Source organism: Dipodomys ordii, unplaced genomic scaffold, assembly GCF_000151885.1.
Source record: "Dipodomys ordii isolate 6190 unplaced genomic scaffold, Dord_2.0 Scaffold7, whole genome shotgun sequence".
Taxonomy (NCBI): Eukaryota; Metazoa; Chordata; class Mammalia; order Rodentia; family Heteromyidae; genus Dipodomys; species Dipodomys ordii.
The window spans coordinates 5,588,663-5,610,325 of record NW_012267223.1 but is presented as its reverse complement, the minus strand read 5'-3'; the positions used below and the strand labels follow the sequence as shown (position 1 = coordinate 5,610,325).

At 49.5% G+C, this 21,663-nt stretch overlaps 1 protein-coding gene across 1 annotated transcript in view; it reads left to right on the top strand.

Annotated features, from left to right (window-relative positions):
- Positions 1-21,663, top strand: part of LOC106001530 — a 153,262-nt gene that overhangs the window by 51,622 nt on the left and 79,977 nt on the right. The window contains exon 4 of the mRNA XM_013036623.1: positions 14,561-14,709. Within this exon, the coding sequence (XP_012892077.1) occupies positions 14,561-14,709 (149 nt within the window). The remainder of the gene's footprint in view (positions 1-14,560; positions 14,710-21,663) is intronic.

Below are 21,663 nucleotides of genomic sequence, written 5' to 3'. Positions count from 1 at the left end.
GCGCTGTCCCTCAGCTCTTCAGCTCAAGGCGAGCGCTCTACCACTTGAGCTACAGCGCCACTATCATTATTATTATTATCTCGCTTTAATTATGTCATTTTTCTGATAGGGTCAGGTGCTTTCCCTGGGTCAGCCTCAGATCATGTCCCATCTCTCTCCAGCTCCTGAGCAGCTGTGATTCCAGCTGCCTGACTCCCAAGGAGCAGCATGTGTCTTGAGGGTCCCAGCGAGCTCTGAGGGGGGGGTGGCGCATGCGTCTAAGGGCACTGGTGGCCTTCACAGCTATGCCATGGCTTACAATCCTCAGGTTCCCCACAAAAATAGGAGGGGGGAGGGCAAGTACCTTGGAGCTGCCCCATTCAGGAAGGCCACGTGGGTAGAAGAGACGGGCCTGCCGGGCACATTGCTGACTTCCGTCCTGCGCTGTGGTCAGGCAGGAGGAGGGGCACGGCTGTGGGCATGGAGAGGGGTCGCGGCTTCAGTGCCCTTCCCACGCAGCCATGGCCCTGCACCTAGGCCTAGCCCTACCCGCTCTCTCCCTCCACGGGGCAGAGTCCCGTTTGAGGGCTCTGCCCCTGGCATGAGCTGGTGCTGTCCGGGGGCACCAGGGTGCCAGGGAGGGCATGGCGGCTGCTCGGGCATCGGGCCTTCCTTGGGGAGGAGTCACGCTTACGATTGTCTTCTCCTCTTCTATTCTTTTTTTCTTACTAGAGAGACACGTCCTCCATGTTCATATCCTTGGTGCTCAGTAAAGGTTTCCAGTGCATTGAATTCGTTTAAGAATTGTGTTGACTTTTACTCTAAGAAAAGGGCATCACAGTGCGTGACGGTGATCACAGCACTCAGGAGGCAGAGGCTGCAGGTTCGAGGGCATCCTGGGCTCCCTATGGAACCCCTGCCTTGAAGAACAAACAACAAAAACTTCTACAGAGAAACAAGAAAAGCTGTTTTCTACATGTTGTGAGAGTATTAAAAAAATAAAAAAGTTGAAGGCTGGAGACGCATGGGTCAAGAGTTAGGACAGCCAGCCGGGCACTGTGGCTCACGCCTATAATCACAGTTCAAAGCTAGTCTCCAAGTCACCACCAAAAAGCTGGAAGTGGAGCGGTGACACAAGTGGTAGAAGCTCAATAGCTCAGGCACAGTGGCCAGGCCCAGGATTCAAACCCCAGAACCAGCTAAAAAAAAAAGGTAGAGCACTTGCCTAGTAAGCATAAGGTGGGGAGTTCAAATCCAAGGACCTCAAAAACAAAACGAGAAAAAAATTAAAACATAGCATAGGGGCTGGGAAGGCGGCTCCGTGGCAAAGTGCTTGCCTAGCATACTTGCAGCCCTAGGTTCAATTCCTTAGTACCACATAATCAGAAAAAGCCAGAAGTGGTGCTGTGGCTCAAGTGGTAGAGCGCTAGCCTTGAGCACAGAGAGGCTCAAGGACAGTGGCCAGGCCCTGAGTTCAAGCCCCAGGACCAGCAAAAATAAATAATTAATAAATAAAAATAAAACATAGCTTATATCCTGAAGGAGCTTGCTAGCCATGTCGGGGAGATGAGCTCAACCATTTACTCATCAGTTCATTCACTAAATGTACTCTAAATAGGCTTTAGCAAGATGACACAAGAGAGACATGTATAAAAAACATCCACAGAATTATGTGCTCATCACAGTGACGGAATTTTTAGGGGAAGCGTTCTCCCCCCAGTCCTGGGGCTTGAACTCAGGGCCTGGGCACTGTCCCTGAGCTTCTTTGGCTCAAGGCTAGCACTCTACCACTGGAGCCACAGCACCTTTTCTGTTTGATGGCATTTTTAGTAATCTACGGAGTAAGCCAGGTACCAGTGGCTGGTGCCTGACATCCTCAGCTGCTCGCCGGGCTGGGGGTGTGGGAAGCTGAGATCAGCAGGATATATTCGTTCTGGGCCAGCCCAGGCAGAAAAGTTCACAAGCCTATCTCCACGAGATGAGCTTGGCATCCCATCTGTGGTGAGAAGTGAACAAACAGGAGGATCAGGGTTCTTCCTGGCAGCCTGGGGAAAGCTGGTGATACCGTTTCTAAGCAGATGCTCAGTGGCTCCTAACTCCGCAGGGAGTGGATTGTCCAGGTGCACAGTTCAAGAGGCCCGCTGAAGATCCCACTCCATGACCAAGGAAGGGAGACAAGGCGGAACAATCAGTTTTGGCTGTGGGTGGTGGGGGGGGATGGGCTCCATCTGGGTTGGTACAGAAGGGTCTGGGAGAAAGAGGTCTGTTCTGTGCAGATGGGTTGGAAGCTGACAGATTCTGTGGAGAGAGGACAGGGTTGGGGTGATGCCAAACATACTGTACCCTAAACAACTCTACATAGATTGGACTGACCGGGGTTGTTGGGGGGGGGGAGGCTGCCTGGCTGTGGAAGAGACCAGGGCCACCGATGGCCGTTGGGATGGAGCTAGGGACCTCGGAGGGGCTGTCTATGGAAACGAGAGCACCATGGCCCCGCGTGACCGCGTTCCTCCTCGTGTTCTGGTCTTGCCTTCGTTCACCAGTGCGGAGTGTCCTGGCAGCAACTCATTTTAAGAATGGAATTTGCCCTGTAGTCCAGGCATCCTACCTTGAACAGTTAAAAAAGCAAATCAGATGCGCCTGCCTTCTAATTTTAGAAGGCACCGGCTGACCTTCATTCCGCTGTTGCTAACCGGAGGCCGGTTACCTGGGCGACGGCGGCGTCGCAGTGTGTCACCACGCAGCTCCCTCGCTGGGGGAGGGGCGGGCTGGGGGGCCGGCTGGGACTCTGCTCATGGCTTTCTCCCAGCAGGGGAGGCGGGATTTGGGGCTCCCCAGAAGTTTCTCCTATTGCTGTTCCCACAAGGGGGCGGGTGGGGGGTTCAGGCTGCGGTTTGGACAACCATCGTTCAAGGTATGTTCTTCAAGGTACAGGTACTGGCTTCTGGAAGATTCTTCCATTGCTGGTGGCATGAGCAAGAGAAGCGTGTTACAGACATTGCTGGATCATGGCATAGCTTTATAAAGACAGAGTAGGCCATTTTCAAAGTCACATTTTTAATCGTAGCTACTCAGGAGGCTGAGATCGGAGGATCGTGGTTTGAAGCCAGCCCAGGCAGGAAAGTCCAGGAGATTTTTTTATCTCCAACAAACCACCAGAAAACCAAAAATGGCTCTGTGGCTCAAAGCGGTAGAGCACTAGCTTTACAAAAGAGCTCAAAGACAGCGCCCAGGCCCTGAATTCAAGCTCCAGGACTGGGGGGAAAAAAACCCAAAGTCACATTTCCACCTGACAAAGTCAGCAGTGAGCTGGATTTAGACTCGGAGCTCTCAACAGGAACACTTTGAAGAAATCTAAGATGGAGTTGTCCCCGCCCCTGCCCCTTTCCCACAGACCAGGCCGGTGGGGGTCCACCAAGACACAGGACAGGGTACACAGATTATTGTCTCCCCCAAACTTCTCTGTCCAGCGCCTTGGCCTGTGTGTTGCTTCAGCCTGGAGTTTGAAGTCCCTCTCGCAGTCCTTGGTCCCCAGGGCAGGGACGGCTCCTGGTCCTCAGGGATGGCGCCCACCCACACATTCGGTGAGGCCACAGCGGTGGACTTCATTGATTCTCCTCCTCAGCCGTCAGGCTCCAGGCCTCGCCTGGTGGCCGGCTTCCTGTCACGGTGAGCTGTGCTGGAATCCGTGTGGGAGGAAAACTTTCCAGGACTTCCAAGCTCAGGCCCTTGGCTTCTAATTTTGTCTCCCCTAGTGACTTCCTCTGACCTCACTTGTCCCCAGAGCACTATCCCCCACCACTAAAAAGAAAGGAACATTCCTAGCTGCATCCCAACAACGGTTAGCAGCCAGCAACACAGGGCTGAGGGAAGTGGTAAGACTTGGTCCTGATCTTCCCACCCAGCCTTACAGATAGCTGGTCCTTTCTCTAGTTGGCAAGCAACATGGCCAAGGAGATGAATGCCAGAGTGGAACCTGAAGCTGCATTTCCCTGGATCCAGACCCCAGCCATGCCACTCACTGGCTGGGTGACCTTGGACAAATGACTCAACCTCTCTGTACATTCAGTTCCATCCTTGACAAGTCAGGCGAGAAACCCCACCCGCCTCACAGGCCTGTTAATATAGATTGCATAAGTACAGTATGCAGATTTCAGAGGTGTGCTGAGCCGAGGGAAGGCAGCAGGCTGTGTGCAAGCTCTTAGGATGACTTCTGTCATAGCAGCAGAGATCCTGGAGGAAGTAGAAATGTTACGTGTGAGCACATCCATTCATGGGCTGGCTTGCAGACCGGGACCTCTTTGCCAGATTACTTTCCGTCTACCCACAGGTCAGGCTCCTCCCCCATCACAATACCCCTCCCCTCTCGGTTCCCAGCCCCTCCCATGTGGCTTGTGATCTGTACTGCCTCATTAGCGCGTTCGGGAATGCTTCCTTCACAGACCACGCTAGCTAATTGCCTGTAGTGTGAAGTGTAGCTTTGGCATCCCAACTGGGTAATGAGGAGATGTCCTATGGCAGGAGAGTCAGGGTGATGCATGGTTTGATGGATGATGCCCCCCCCTCAAAAGTTAAAGGGTTCCTCCAAAAGTTAAGCATGGGATTTACTGTGACACCCACTTCTAGGGCTGTGCTGAGTTGAAAGCAGGGACTCGAGCTGATATATACTCAGGTTCACATAGTAGCGTTATTCACAGTAGCCGAAAGGTAGATGCAGCCCAAATGTCTATCAGTAGTTTACTGGATGATCAAACCATGGTATAGCCACACAGTGGAATATTACTCAGCCCTGACAAGGAATGGAATTGGAAATGGAATTGGATGAGTGTTAGGACACATTTGGAAATTTAAAGACACTCAGACTCCCCAGTGAAATCAACCAGATACAAAAGGGTCAAATGACTCCCAAGTGAAAGGTATCTAGGATAGATACATTCACAGCAGCTCCTCAGGGAGCTGTTATTTAATGGGCATGGAGTTTCTGTCCTACAGTCTGGAAGGATCTTGGGGAATGGGGGTGGTTGCCTGACATTGTGAATGGACCTGAAGCTGTAGAGCACCAACGTGGCTAAAATGCCTGGGGATGGAGTTCAGGGCAGAGTCCACGCTTAGCAGGTGTGAGACCTGGTTTTAACACCCGCCACCACAAAAAACAAGTTAAAATGTCACGTTTATATATTGTGTATGCTACAGGGAAGGAAGAGGGAGGAAGACAAACTTGAAGACCAGCACTAATGTCTTTTTTCCTCCAACTCTTTGCAACCATGGGAAACGATGGTCCCCCAGAGAGGATCCATATGCATCCATTTTTAGGAATATCTAGAGGCTAGAGAGCGCCGGGCACAGGGGCTCACACCTGTAGTTTTAGCTCCTCAGGTGGCTGAGAGGTGAGAATCGCAATTCAGGGTTGCAGGCATGGCTCAGGAGAAAGAGCACTGGCCACTGAGCAAAAGCAAGCATCAGGTAATGAGTGGGAATCTCAATCTCAGACCAAAGAGGAGGAATCGGACTTTCCTGCCCCTGCTAGCTTTGAACCGAGATCCTCAGATCTCAGCCTCCTGAGTAGCTAGGATGACAGGCGTGAGCCTGGCTGGCACACCACCCTTAAAACCAAGATCTCTAAAGCGTGTCAAGCTGCCTGGTTCTGGCCCAGGGGATTATGTTACCATGGATGGCTGAGGATACTGATTTTGCTGACACCAGGACTTGAATTCAGGGCCCTGTGCTCTTGCTTGGCTTTCTTGCTCAAGAATGGCACTCTCCCATTTGAGCTAGGCCTCCAGGCTAGCCTTTGGCTGGTTAAAGTTTGAAAAGGGAGCCTCAGGCTGCCTTTGAACTGCACTCCTCAGGATCTCAGCCTCCTCCTGAATGGCTAGGGTGACACCCAGTTGCAGCCACAGATGCAGCACGGGGCTTGGCACTATGTGAATGAAACCTTGCCAGGACGCTGCCCTTGAAGCCAGGCCCTCCGTTTCTATGACTTCAGTCCCAAACTTAGGCCGGGTTAAGCATCTGTGTACACCACAGGTTATATTAGTTTGTCACAAAAGGGGGATTTTTTTCTTTTTTTGGAATTAAATGTCAATAACCCGACTCCTTTCCAGATCTTTTTTTTTTTTTTTTATCAGCATTTTCATTCCTGTGCCCCGGCCCAGTGACACAGGTATTACGTAAACAAGGCTCCTCCGAGCGCCGCTTGTAAACGTCTAGGAGGAAAGATAAATATATGATGATGGTCTGATACCCTGCGAGGCGAGCTGCAGGTTTGTATGTCCTTTGTAGGATCGGATATTGGTTTTTGTGGTTTATTGAGCTGGCAGAGTGACATCTGACGAAATGCTGGAGAGCTTTGCACCTTTTTTTTTTTTTCCTTCCCTTTTTAAATCTTCCTGTCTGCACATTGAATCACAGAGTCTGGAGGAATAAGGAGCTCCTGAGTCACGTCCTGCACCAGTAAAGGCAAAAAGCTCTACGGGGCGGTGGCTCGCACCTGTCATCCTAGCTCCTCAGGAGGCTGAGATCTGAGGATCATGGTTCAAAACCAGCCCGGACAGCAAAGTCCATCAGACTTGTATCTGCCGTTGACCACCAAAACTTTGGAAGTGGAGCTGTGGGTCAGGTTGTTCAAGTGCCAGCCTTGAGGGAAAAAGCTCAGGGACCGCACCCAGGCCCGGAGTCCAAGCCCTGGGACCAACACACACACACAAGTAACCAAGTATAAAGGGGTTGGAACTGTAGGTTGAGTGATAGAATTGCTGTCTAGTCCCCTGCTCACCCTCCCCACCCACAGCCTCCGCCCAGCTTGCTTCCCCTGTGAACAGCACATTTCTTCATATCCAGGGAAGTTCCCAGCCATTTCCTAAGACTTGTGGGAAGTGTTGAGTCTTGCTACCATCTTGGGAGCTTTTACAAAGGGAAAAGAGTCCTGGACAGATGGTCAGTGTCTAGCCATCACCTACCTTACACCTCATGCTCAACTCAGGGCCTTGCTTAGATGGTTAGCCTTGCTTGCTTCCCTTCCTCCCTTCCTCTTTTCCTTCTCTCCCTTCTCTCCCTCTTCCTCCTCCTCTGTGTGCCCCTCTCTCTTTCTGTCTCTCTCTTCTCCACCTGCTCTTTCAACAAGGTCTCTCTGGCCTCAGATTCCAGGTCCTTCTGCCTCAGCCTCCTGAGTAGCTGAGATGACAGGTAGACACCCCTGGGCCTGGCTCAGGTTTTCTCTGGTTTCTGCATTGCACAAGGACCAGGTGTGGTAGCACACGCCTGTCATCCCAGCACGCAGAAGTGCAAGGCAGGACGATGATGATCTTAAGGCTAGCCTAGGCGAGGGCGGGAGGTGATCTCAGAAACAGAAAGTCTGGCAGATGCCTCACTCTCCTCCACTCACCTAGAGCTACGGGGCCGGAACACAACAGGACTACACGTTCACGTCAGACGCAGGGCCAAAGAGAGGGAGCCGAGGGCGCCCAGTTTGGGTACAGGTTGACAATTTAGGAAACGCTTCCCTCTGTGAATACTTTCTCAGGGTCTCTCCGTGTCCCTTGAAGGCATTTTATTAGTTCCTTTTTAGTGATCAGAAGAAAGTGGCTTGGATAAGTAACTTGTCTAAGGAAGCCGGGGGGTGGGGGTGGGGGGGCTGCTCTGGGGCCTCCCAGGGGCCAGCACGCTGCCTGTTCTGCTTGGAAACACGTGGCCTGGCTCTGATGGCTGGCCTATGGCCTCCAGAGCCCCGAGAGGGTCTTGGCGTGGTGTCATGGCGGGGCGCTTTGAATCCCCATCGATCTCAGTTGGAATCCACAATAGCCAGTGGGAATACACCAGCTGGGAAACTCACATTTTCCAGTAGCCACGTTGTTCCAAAGATGTTAAAAAGAAACAAATGACGTTAATTACCAGAACCTATTCTCAGTAGATCAGTGTATTCAAAATGGCACCATTTCGATATATAATCAATACTAAAAAGTATTATTCATTGGGCATTGGTGGCTCAGACCTGTCTGTAACCCTAGCTACTCAGGAGGCTGAGATAGGAGGATCGCGGTTCAAAGCCAGCCCAGGCAGGAGAGTTCTTAAGATTCTTTCCTCCAGTTAACCAACAGAAAACCATAAATGGAGCTGTGGATCAAAGTGGTAAAGTGCTGGCCTTGAGCAAGAAAGCTCAGGCACAGTGTCCAGTCCCTGAGTTCAAGTCCCTAGACCATATTCCTCTCACTACCCCCCCCCCCGCAAAAACAAACAAGTATTGTTCCTTTTGGCACTACTTAGACTTGAACTCAGGGCAGATATTCTACCACTTGAGCCAGACCCTCAGCCTTATAAAAATTACTCATGAACCCTTCCTTTATTCTATTTTGCTCATTTGTTTGACAAATCCAAAGTGCGTTTCATACTTAAAGCAATGTCAACTCACAAGCTAAATTTTCCACAGAAGGACGTTATCTGTGTTTGGATTTTGTATTATTTCCCATTGAAAAAAAGTAGACTCATAGGCCTGAATGTCATCATTGAGTCACAAATCAGCAACCTTTGGACTGGAATTAAAAGTTGCAACATTAGGTTTTGAACTCAGGGCCCTGAACTTTCTAGACAGACCCTTTGCCGCTGGAGCCATATCCTGACTTTTTACCTCAGTTATTGTGTTAGGCAGGGACTCAAGTTTTGGCTTGGCATGGACTATGATCCTCTTTACCTTCATATGCCCCCTGTAGAGCTGACATTACCGGTACACCACCACACGTGGCTACTGGTTGGGATGAGGTCTTGCTCACTTTGTTTTTGCCCAGGCTAGCCTTCAAACCCAATCCTCTCAAATCTCTTGCTTCCCCAAGAGATTACAGGTTTAAGCCACTACGCTCAGCACACAAGCTACATTTCAAATGCTACATACAGCAAATAGTTGTCATTATCAGATAGCTGCCAGGCTGAAGGAAAGCTGAAACTGTCCCAGGCTAGCCCAGTATCCATAGACTCGAGTAGGGCTGGACCACATCATAAATATACTTCCCACTCTAGGAGCCTTGCATAGAGTCTCGGTGCAGACCACTTTACCTCTACTGCGGTAGCGTGACAGCGAACACAGCTGTGCTCCAATAAACTTGATTCTACAAATAGGTCCCAGGCTCAGGGTTTGCCAGCTGCCAAGAGGTAACGTTGGTTCCCGGCGCCTTTGCCTGCTGCGGGCTGATGGAGCAGCAGCTCTTGCCTCTAGCTTTCCGAGAGGAGGTTGTCGGCGTCCACCCTCATCGCACGTCCGCTCCCGGGTGTCATCACAGTGTTGACGTCGCTTTGGCACGGAGGCTACAGTAGGCCTGACTTCCTGTGTGCGGTTTGCGGCGGGTTTCTCATGCGCGCGCCCTCGAGCCATTGCTTTATTGTGTTTGGCATCTGTCATGAGGCTGGAAGAATGGTCTCCTTGCAGCTTAAGGGTCACATGAGTAACGGGGACCCTACCCCCGGCCCCCAAGAAGGTCAGCCCACATCACCCTCTGCTTTTCCTTCCACATAGCTGGAGATATCAGGCATGCTTCACAGATGGGAAAGCACGTCACTTCCTATTAAGTCAGATGACAGCTGCTGAGGTCACGTGTTCCCCTCCCCGCCCCCCCTCCTACATCTTGATGCAAAAGGCCAAAGAAAATCGTAATTGCCATGGGACCTGGAGAAACAGAGCCCCATCGGGGAGAGGAGCTTCACTGGGAGTTGGTGGTGATGAATGCAAAGTGGTTTGTGTGGACTAGGAGCTGGGACTGGTGGAGGAAGAGAAAGGGATGGGAGGGTAGGTTGGGAGGCGGGGAAGAGTTCGGGGAAGCCATGGTACCTTGCAATTCTGTCCCAAACGCATAGGACTCCTGGCTGCTCTGGGCAGGGTTGGCGCCAGAGGGGTTAATGGGATCTCAGCAAATCCCTGACCATGGGCCACACAGGTGGACTTCAAAGTTAAGTCTCGGGCTGGTAATGAGGCTCAGGGATAGAGTGCTTGCCTCACATGCATGAAGCCCTGGGTTCGATTCCTCAGTACCCCATACACAGAAAAGGCCAGAAGTAGTGCTGTGGTCAAGTGGTAGAGCACTAGCCTTGAGCCCAGAGAGGCTCAGGGACAGTGCCCAGGCAAAACAACAACAGCAACATATAAAAATTAAGTCTCACCAGGTGCTGGTGGCTCACGCCTGTCATCCTAGCTGCTCAGGAGGCTGAGATCTGAGGATTATAGTTTGAAGCCAGCCCAGGCAGGAAAGTCTGTGAGACTCTAATCTCCAGTTAACCACCAAAAAAGTTGGAAGTGGAGCTGTGGCTCAAATGGTAGAGTGCCAGCCTTGAGCATAAAAGCTTGGGGATAGTACCTAGATCCTGAATTCAAGCTCCACTACTGGTACACACTCTCTCTCTCTCTCTCTCTCTCACACACACACACACACACAATCTCAAGGTTGAAGTGTGCTGTGCAACTTCATGCCATTGAGCCCTACCGTTTGCAACCGCGTGAACGAATGACACGCTTGGTTTCTTCAGCGGTGTCATTGTCATCTCCTGCTTTGCTTTGCAGGCTTCGGCACCATTCAGCCTCCAGCCCTGGGCCCCAGAAGGAAAGATCTGGAGCCCTGTGATTTGAATATGTTTTAACAGCGGAGAAGATAATTATTTGGGGTAGCTGCTCTGATGATAGCTCGCACAGAGCTCAGCCTGCAGAGTGGAGCTGTCTCTAATCATGATTGCCTGTAATGATTACCCCAAACTCTGGAATGATAACAATAGATTGTACAAAGTTAGGGCATAATTAATTGCTTCCCCAAGCCAGATGGGAATGGAGCTACAGCAACTTTGAGCTTGTAGTCAGCCTTTTCGCTAACTCGACTTCTTAAAAGCAAAGGCATGGTTCCTGCTACACCCACCCCCTCCTTTTTAAAAATCACACAGAGGCCCAGATTTGTGACGCTCATTCACCTGTTCAGAGCCAGTAAGGGCTGGAGTTGGGTGAGCCATTCACATCCTAGGCCTGCCATCTTTGAGCTTCAGAAAACCTTTGATCTCTCTGTGACTCCGTTTCCTTATCTGGCAATACCTCCCTGGCTGACATGTTGGATTAGAAATAGATTATACCTAATCGGTGCATTGAGCTGATGGGTAGCCAGTAAGGGTATGTCATTATCTTCATCATCACCATCATCATCACCATCATCATTGCTGTGGATTCTCAATTCTCAGGCCCTGAGAACCCTCTGAGCTGTGGGAGTTTGTAGCGTTCGCTTGAGCTTGCAAGTTGGTTTGTAACCAGTGATCAGGGATGTGGTATTTTTCTCTCATTAGGGATGGAACTTGGCCAGAAATAGATACAAAAGATGAGAAGATATAGGCCTCTTTTTTTTTGTTTTTTTTTTGGTCCGGTCGTGGGGCCTGAACTCTGGGCCTGGGTGCTGTCCCTCAGCTCTTCAGCTCAAGGCTAGCGCTCTACTATTTGAGCCACAGCACCACTTCCGGCTTTTTTTTTCTGCTTACGTGGTGCTGAGGAATCGAACCCAGGGCCTCATGCATGCAAGGCAAGTGCTCTACCATTGAGCCACCTTCCCAGCCCAGATACAGGCCTCTAAGAACAGAGTCCACCAGCCTGGTTCTGATGATTCTGTGCCGGTACCCACAAATGCCACCATGTCCTGCTGCCTGGGTTGGGCATTGAGTGTGTGTGTGTGTGTGTGTGTGTGTGAGTGAGAGAGAGAGAGAGGGAGGGAGGGAGAGAGAGAGAGAGAGCAGGATTCCAGCCTCCTGTCCCACCATTGAATGTAGAGGTTGGGGAGTGACCCCAGAAACGTCACTTTTAGGTAACCGGTCACTTGAGCATTGATTATCTGTCCCTTCCCCTCCGAGAAACTCTATGCGCTTTGTCTGCAAATCACAAATGTAGCTTAAACACAAAGCCAGGCGCTGGTGGCTCATGCCTGTAATCCCAGATACTCAGGAGGCTGAGAGCTGAGGATCGCGTTCAAAGGCCATGAGACTCTCATCTCCAATTAAACACCAAAAAGCCACAAGTGGAGCTGTGGCTCACGTAGTAGAGCACTTGCCCTGATTTAAGACAACAACAAAGTAGCTCAGACACAGGGCCCAGGCCCTGAGTTCAAACCCTAGGCTGAGAAAAAGGAAATAACAAAATGAAAACTACCCAAGCAGCTTCTTACTGATCAGCTTCAATGGCCCCAAGTGGCACAGCGCACCTGATTTTCTTGGGCTGGAAGGAAGCGGCCATCACCCAGCTCTGGGCCATCTCTCCTACCCACCATCCCTCCCCTCTGCTGGTGCTCCCCGGCCTGAGGCTGTCTTAGTGAGCTCAGCCTGGTGTCTGCCCTGCCTGGTGATGAATGAGGGAGAGTCCCGGCCTCCTCCGACCCCAGTGAATCAGCTGCCCTTGCCTGGCCCCGTGCAGGGCCCTTGAGCTCCACCCAGCCAGGCTGACTGGCGTCTGGCTAATGGCTTTGCTGTGTTACACATTGACCTCGCGCGGGCTAGGCAAGCAGTCCAGCACCGACCAACTGGACAGTGATCATTTCAGTCTATCCAGTCATCCCAGGCAGTTTCCACCATGTAGCCAGCCCCAAAAGAAACCGTGCACCAACTGCGCATGTTTTCTACACAACCAAGGCTGGCCCCAAACTCTTGATCCTTCTCCCTTCGCCTCCCGAAGGCTGGGAGAACAGGCATCTGCTACCATGCTCAGCCAGAGTGGGTTCCTTCTGAAGACTGCGAGGGAAATTCTGTTCCAAGTCTCAGTCCTTGGCCATGTTCTCTTCACACCTGCTTCCTCTGTGCCTGTCTGTGCCTTGTAAGGACACATACCACATTCTGCCAGAGCCCATCCCAATGACCTCGGTTTTACTCACTCGGCCCCATAAAGGCCCCTTTTCCAAATAAGTCACATTCTGAGGCGCAAAGAAGCAAGACTTTCAGAGAGAACACATTTCAGCCCATAGCACACATTAAGCAATTTCACCTTGAGTCCCTTTGATTCTTTTTTTGTGGCTGAGTAATATTCCACTGTCTGCAGTGATTTAGAGTTTGAACACCCAGTACAAAGCACCTGCCAGTGGAACCCCACTGCCCACCTAGCAACCGGACACCCAGGCTCAAGACTTGCTGTGCAAGGTGGACCATGGATCTCATAGCCATAGCTCACAAATCTCCCAGCTGTGGACTTGTTCCTTACAGTTGCCACCCTGGCAAGAGCTCTAGTTTTCGTGAGCCAGAGTCAAAGTAGTACTGGACTAGGGGGAATCCAAGTCCAGCTTCTGCACCTAGATTCCTTTCTGATTTTCCACCTGCATCTCTTCCTCTTCCTCTGCTCTCCCTCCTCCCTTCAAGTATGTGGCCACACTCCTTTTCTGGAGAGGGGCGTGGCCTGCCCAGGTAGCCCAGCCCTTGGAGAAGAACCAGCCCAGAGCCCTAGCCTGCTGCCGTTGTCATGGTTACTAGGCTTGGTCCCCTGGGCCACTGCCTAGCACCCACCAGCTTCTTCATACCTGGCCCAGCATGGAAGAGCCATCCATAGACACGCGTCCTCTAAGCTTTGAAACCATCCACTGCTGACTTGAACATTTCTTCTGCCCCCTAAACTTAAAATCTATTTCTGCATCCCTACCAGCTTGGGCTGTTTGGGAGACAGGGGGCGTTGTCATTATCTTGCTGCACTCAGGCTCCGCCCTTGTCCCTCAGCCGCGGTGACTCCCAGGGCCCCAGCAGGAACATGTCATCCTGCCGGAGACTTTGAATAGACTTTTCCCTTGAGCAAAAGCCCGCCGCCTCTCTCTTCCTCTCTCACTAACCCCCTACCAAATTAATTTCACTGCTGCAGAAGTTCTTTGGAACTTTCTACTGGGAGGTAGAAATACCAGCTGGGTCCTGGGTGGGTTCTAGCTACCCAAGAGGCTGAGATCTGAGGATTGGGGTTTGAGGCCAGTTGCCAGAAAAGGCCATGGGACTCTTATCTCCAGTAAACTGCTTAAAAAAAAAAAAAGCCAGAAATGGAGCTGTGGCTCAAGTGGTTGTAGCTTTAGCCTTGAGAAGAAGAAAAGCTCAGGGACAAGGCTCCGGCCCTGAGTTCAAGCCCCAGGACTGGCACAAGTAAACAGTGAAGACAAGACAGAACGTCTCCCGTGGTCTTGGCTCATTGGGTCGTTCTGAGGGGGGCGGTGGGCCAGGGACTCTGGCCGGAGGCTTCACCAGCCATCATGAAACTGGAGGAGAACTCAGAGAGCCCTGGTTGCCAGCGTGGCACAGGTTTCTGGAACTCAGCCTCTCCTTGGGGCTTTTGAAAGCTTCCAGAAGGTTCTCACGTCCAGCCACCTGCGAGATGTGGACAGTGGCCCCAGGGGAGCCACTCACGTTGGGAGTGGGGACATGCGATCTTCGATGACTGAGGTGGAGCTACCTAGCACAGCCACTCCAGAGAACCCGGGCACTGCTTTCTTTGCCCCGCAGAGGGGGTGGGGGTGGGGGTGGGGTCATTCGGTGTGCTTGGTGGCGGGGGAGGGGAGGGGCGGGAGGCTATCCTCAGAGGCCAGCCGGGCTGACCTGCATCTCCGGTCTGTGCGCTTTGCAGTACAAGATCGGTCAGCTGTACATGATCAGCAAGCACAGCCACGAGCAGAGCGACCGGGGCGAGGGCGTGGAGGTCGTGCAGAACGAGCCCTTTGAGGACCCTCACCACGGCAACGGCCAGTTCACCGAGAAGCGGGTGTATCTCAACAGGTGAGTCCCTTGGCTCCTGATGCCAAGCCCCGTGTGAGGTTACGGCCGTGGGTGTGGGGCTAACAGCTCTGCCCTGGCCCTGTCCTGCCCCTTCCAGGAGGTCGGAGCCAGTCTGCTAGTCACTGTGCCCAGTCACGGAGCACCTGAGCTAAGCCCCGGAAGGGCTGGCGTTGCGGACGTTCTGTTAGCTGTGGGAGGAGATGACCCCTTGCACAGGGCAGGGCGGGTCTGCGGGCTCTTGTGCCCTTGCGTCTTGATAAACTAGGACTTCGTTTGTAGTGGAGTGGTAATCAGGTGTCTGGAAAGGGACCTGGAGAAAGGTCCAGACACTTGGGACTAGACAACGCGGACTAGGCCAAAGGCTGTCCCCTGCGTTAGGAAGGATTTTAAACCTGTTCAGGTCAAGTTTGTCTTTCCCGCTTCCTTTTTTTTTTTTTTTTATTGCTAATGATATAGTGGATGACTAGAGCTGGTCTGATGATCTCCCCATCCTTCCCCCTCAGATGCAACCCATCCTTCCGTTCTGGCTCTTTTCTGGGTTAGAATCTTGGCAACAGGGTCACCTAGGAGTGTATAACTGGAATGAGCTGTTGAAATCAGCCTTCCCTGTGTACTCCGGCTCCCACCTACCCGTGGCCTCTCTGGTTGGCCCACTGTGAGCATTCAGAGTGTCCCTGGTGACTGTCCATCCATCCTCGATGCCTTGGAACCTGTCACCAGAGTAGATGTAAGTCTCCAGTCCCTCTAGCCAGGGCTGCAGAGCTAGGAAGTTCCTGAGCCGCGAGGAAATGCCGATGAGATTGATCCCTGGCCTCTGGGAGAAGTTGGCAATTCTCAGGCTTTGAACCACCTCCGCCTCCAGCCCCCTGATGACCCACAGGACTTGCTTTGCCTTGGGTCTAGGAATGGCTTCTTTTTTTTGTTTTTTTCCTCCAGTCTTGGTGCTTGAACTCAGGGCCTGGGCACTGTCCCTGAGGTTATTTTGCTCAAGGCTAGCACTCTACCACATGAGCCACAGCACCACTTCTGGCTTTTTCTGTGTATGTAGTACTGAGGGATTGAACCCAGGGCTTCATGCGTGCTAGGCAAGCACTCTACCACTGAGCCACATGCCCGGCCTAGGAATGGCTTCTTTACAGAGACAGATTCCTCTGTGTCCTGCGTTGGCCTTCTGAGCCTGGAAGGGATGGAGATGCCTTGAGCCCAGGCCCCCCAGGCATCACCTCTGAAGAGCAAAGAGAATTGAGGGAGGGAGGTGCAGAAAAACAGAAACTATGGAAAATTCCATTTCTTGGCAGACAATGACATTCTTTTAAGTTATTGCCTAGTGAATGTTCCCTCTGTACCCAAAAAGAAAAACCAAGAGAAAAAAGTCTCAGCAACTTTATAGCTTTTGCTGAACCCGAAGAAGAAGTGTCTGGCTGGCTGTGTCCTGTCTGTTTTCACTATCAAAATACTAGGATATTTATTCTAAAAGCGAGTCGTCCACATTACCGAGAGGGGAAATGTGTTGTAAATAAAAGATGTGGACTCTTCAGTAAGAATAAGGGAGAAGATGGCTGTGGACCCTCACCTGCAGCCTGCGGCACACACAGGAGGAAACAGAATGATCCAAAGCTGATCTCAAAATAAAGGAAGGGAAATCCCCAGGTGCCAGAGCTAGAAGGAAACTTAAATCACCGTGGGAATCAGGCTGATGAGTGCCGAGGAAGCCAGGAGATGTCAGGGTCCCTGGAGAGCCGCGGGCACCTAGGAGCTGGGCCATTGTGCCCCTCGGGCGACCTCAGAATCAGTTTTTAACAGGCTGGGTGCCTTGGCTCGCGCCTATAATCCTAGCTACTCCGATGACTGATACCTGAGGATCACAGTTGGGAGCCAGCCAGAGCTGCAAAGTCTGGGAGATTCTCATCTCCAGTTAACCATCAGAAAACTGGCAGTGGAACTATGGCCAAAGTGGTAGAGTGCTAGCCTTGAGAGGAAAAAGCTCAGGGACAGACAGAGCCCAGGCTCTGAGTTCAAACCCCACAAGAGGAAAAAGAAAAAAAAGGGGCGGGGCTGCGGCAAGGTTGGAGACCTTGAGAACCTGAGGGATGCTCACGCCTGTCATCCTAGCTACTCAGGAGGCTGAGATCTGAGGATCGTGGTTCAGAGCCAGCCCGGGCAGGGAAGTTCCTGAGACTCTTAGCACCAGTTGATCACCAGACAGCACTAGCCTTGAGCAAAAAAGCTCAGAGACAGCCCCAGGCCCTGAGTTCAAATCCCAGGACCTGCACCCTGCTGTCACTCCCCCCACACCCCCAAAAAAGTGTGAGATCCTAGCTGAGTAAAAAACAAAAGAACTTGGGGTGTGGTTCAAACTAGGGGTATGATTGAAGCAGAAGAGCTTGCCTGCCTCTTGAGCCCAGAAAGAAGAGGTGTAGCTAGAGTAACAGGTAATTAAAAAGCGAATTGGTTAACCTCTGGGCAAATCTGAATGAGCCCAGAAAGCTTTTGAAAACCCTAACAATAGCTAATTGGTGCTATAACTATAAAATCTTAAGTAATAAAGAACAATAATACAAAAGATAGAAGAGTAGTAATTATAGTTTTAAAAAATGCCTCTAAGGTGCTAATGTTGTTTAGGAATTGGAAAGAGAAGTTGGTTGTTTTCAGTTGTGTTTTTTCTCTTAAAGACAAGATAAAGGAAGGTCTGAAGGAACAGTAGAACAGTAAATGAGTTTCAAGAGATAACATGCTAAATCCATACAAGGCAAGGAGCCTAGCTAGTAGTGTGGGGTTTGCTTTGTACTTGCAAAACTGTGGGTTAGATTCCTAGCACCACCAAAATAATAATAATAATAGTAATAATAATAATAATATAATGTATGCTAAATAGAACACATACATTTTGAGGGCAAAACAAATTGGAAGGTGAGATACTCACTTTCCCAGTCACTCTTGCTGCAAGAGGTGACCAGGTGACCACTTCTGGCCAATGAGACACCAATATTTCCCACTTGGCTGATGCTAACACCAGAAGACATACTACACGATCAATGAATTAAATGGTGCCATGATAGTATTTTTATTTATGAGGTTTTGTTTTGTTTTTGGAAAGAGGAAGAAAAGAAAGGAAGAAGAGGAATGGAGGGTGATTGCTAGAAGAAAACCAATAGTGCTGGCCATGTGAGCCTTGAGAACAGAACTGAATGCTCTAGTATAAGAAAGGTCTCCTGGGTGCCGATGGCTCACGCCTGTAATCCTAGATACTCAGGAGGGTGGGATCTGAGGATCACGGTTCAAAGCCAGCCCGGGCAGGAGAGACCGTGAGACTCCTATCTCCAATAAACCACCAGAAAACCGGAAGTAGCGCTGTGGCTCAAGTGGTAGAGCGTTTGGCTTGAGCTGAAGAGTTGAGGGACAGAGCCCGGGCGCAGAGTTCAAGCTCCATGACTGACAAAAAAAGAAGAGTTGTTTTTTTTTTTTAACAATCAATAGGTGAGAGAGGTTAAAACTTAAAAGTGAGAAGTGAATTCAAGTCCCAGTACTGGCACCCAAAAAAAAAAAAAGTCAGCCAAGAACACACACGTCCTGCAGAAAACATTAGCAAATCAAATACCTCAGAGAATAATAATGTGATGACCTAATCAGATTTAGCCCTGAGAGCCATTAAGTTGACATGAAGGAAATCTTTATGTATGCTTGTCCACTGTAAAGTCAGGAACTAAATAAGGATTCTGTTACCACCACTTCTGTCTGACCTTGTGGAAAGGTCTTAACCAAGGTGATAGAACAAGAAATGAACAGCTGAGGATGTAGCTCAGTGTTAGAATGCTTGCCCAGCATACACAAGGCCCTGGGTTTGATTCCCCAGCCCCACACAAAGACCTGGTTGATCACAGTTCAGAGCCAGCCTAGACAGAAAAGTCTGACTCTATCTCCAATTAGCCAGAAAAATCCAGACTGGAGGTGTATCTCAAGTTGTAAAGCACCAGCTGTGGGCAAGCAAGAGCTCAAAGCCATGAGTTCAAGCCCCACAGATGAACAAACACTGAGTATTAACATGCAGGCAGGCAAAATAGTTGCAAAAATATAATTTTAAACATTTCATTTACAATAGAAAAATAAACTTACAGGAACCTGTTAAAAAATCTACAAGATACTCAAAAATTTAATTTGCAATCGAAAAATAAAGATACTTGTTAATAAATCTACAAGATATCCAAAATATTTGGAGGATATTTTAAAAACACAAGACTAATGATGGGATATACCATATTCATGGATTGAAAATTATTATAAAATCACAGATCAACGTATAAGTTTAATGTAAATCTCATTAAATTGCTAATAGTGTTGTTTTTTTTTAATTTTTTATTTTTTTTTGGGTCCGGTCATGGGGCCTGAACTCTGGGCCTGGGGGTTTTCCTTCGGTCTTCAGCTCAAGGCTAGTGCTCTACCACTTGAGCCACAACGCCACTTCCGGCTTTTTTCTTTTGCTTATGTGGTGCTGAGGAATTGAACCCAGGGCCTCATGCATGCAAGGCAAGCGCTCTACCACTGAGCCACCTTCCCAGCCCTGTTTTTTTTTTTTTTTAATGCAATTCGGAAACCAGTAATTCACACCTGTAATCCTAGCAGGAGGCTGGGAGGCTGAGATCTGAGGATGGTGGTTTGAAGCCAGCACGGCAGGAAAGCCCATTCAATTCTTATCTCTACTTGACAAAAAATCTGAAATTGGAACTGTGACTCTAGTGGTAGTGTGCCAGCCTTGAGCACAGAAGATTGGGGACAGCGCCCAGGACAGGCAAAACAAAAAATAAAACATCTGGAGAAGGTTATTATAAAAATGTATACGAACAATTTTGAAAAGTTGAATAAGAGGGACTTACTTTACTAGGCAACATACTTTTTAAAATAAAATTATGGTAATTAAGGAAGTGGAATATTAGAGCAGAGTTAAATTAACTCATGGAACAAAACAGACTCCAAATAAATTCAAGTCATTATAAGAGCTTCATTTTGAGCAGAGCTAACATAAGAAATTAGCAAGGAAAAGATGAACTACTGAGTATATAATGTAAAGATGATTCGATTTTCAATCAGAAAAACAAATTGGCTCCTATTTTCACAGCATACACAATTTAATCAAATTACAGATTGGTTAGATATTTAAGTATAAAAATTCAGGGAAAATATAGATCACTATTCTTTATTATTTGAAGAGCATGCTAGGCTAATAAGGTATAAAGAAATAGACTGTCAATACTACTACATTGGAAAGAAAACACTACATGGCAAAAATAAACATAAAATAAAAAATAAACATTTCCATAACAAAACAAGCCAAAATTTAAAAGGACTATCTCTGTCCAGGTACTAGTACAGCATGCCTATAATCCTAGTTACCTGGGAGGGTAAAATCTGGGAGTTGTGGTTTGAAGCCAGCTTGAGCAGACATATACTTGAGGTTCTATCTCCAATTAACCAGCGAAAAGCCCGCCTGGAGGTGTGACTCCAATGGTAAGAGTGCTAGCCATAGAAGAAAAGGCTAAATGAGAGTGTTAGGCCCTGAGTTCAAATCCTACTAATGGCAAAAGAAGAAGGGATGGAGGAGGAGGAGGAAGAGGAAGGGGCAGCGGTGGCACAAGAGAAAGTAATGATGGGGAAGGCTAAAATCAGCTCTATTCAATCTTCGCAATAGCTGCCAAAATACCTAGACGCTATCTTTCCCAAACTTTTGGGAAATCGGAAGCTAGGAAGAATAATGAGTCTAAACATTCTAATGAGGATTCAGAAAAACAGCAGCAGTTTGGAATTAGGGTTTATTTCACACCAGAATAAGGTGAAACAGGAACAAGTAAGCGGCCTTAGCTTTGCCTCCTAAAACACCACTTGTTCAAGAACGCAACGCAGGGCTCGACGCTCTCTAATGACATGTTGTGCAAATCCCACGAGTCTGGTTGATGCTTGAAGATGAAGCAGTTTTGCATGAGTACACCTAGACAACAGAAAGGGTCTCTGGGAACATACGCACATCTCTATGAGCATATAGAGTAGATACAGAGGCGAGCATTACTCCTTGATTGCATTGGTAGAAACGAGGTGAAATGACGTCGAGCTGTGGGTGGGGATGGCAAGGGAAAGACTGAGGTGTAATTTAGGGGAGATAAAAGGTCTAGCTCTGGCTACGTTTGCTAGATAAAAGGACTATCTCTGCTCTACCATTTGAGTCACACCTCCAGTCTGGCTTTTTGCTGGTTAGTTGCAGATGGGACCTCCAGGATTTGTCTGCTCAGGCTGGCTTCCAACCACAGCTCTCAGATTTCAGCCTCTTAGGTGGCTAGGATTATAGACATGTGTTACTAGTGCCAGTGTCCTAGCCTGCAGCCCTGGGCGACTATAGTCAGGTGCTTTCTAGCCAGTGTGTGGGGGGGGTTCTTGAACATTGTTGGGGCTCCCACAGAAGGGGTGTCCAAGCATATTCAGATGCCGAACAGGGTTAAGCACATCAGAGGGTTGGTTCAGTGAGACAAACGGGAAGAAGCTTTTAAAAATGTATTTTTATTGTTATTATAAACGTGATGTATAAAGGGGTTATAGTGTCATCAGTCAGGTAATGAATGCATTGCTTTTTGGACATGCCCCTCAGCCGCCACCCACTTCCTTTGCTCTCCCCCCGTTTTTCCTTCCCGAAGTTGTATAGTTCACTTTCAACATAGTGTCCCGTGAGCGCCACTGCTGCATTGCTTCATCCCTTTGTCCCTCCATTTCTGTCCCCCCTTGGCCCTCCCAAAGACAGGTATGGAAGAATGTTTAGAGCTCCTAATTTTCTACACTAATGTCTATTAGACATCCTGGCTCTGCTTTGGGAACCAAAGAGGCACAGGCCAAAGAAGTGTATTCGCTCCTGCCTGCCTGCCTGCCTGCCTGCCTGCCTTCTTTCTTTCCTTCCTTCCTTCCTTCCTTCCTTCC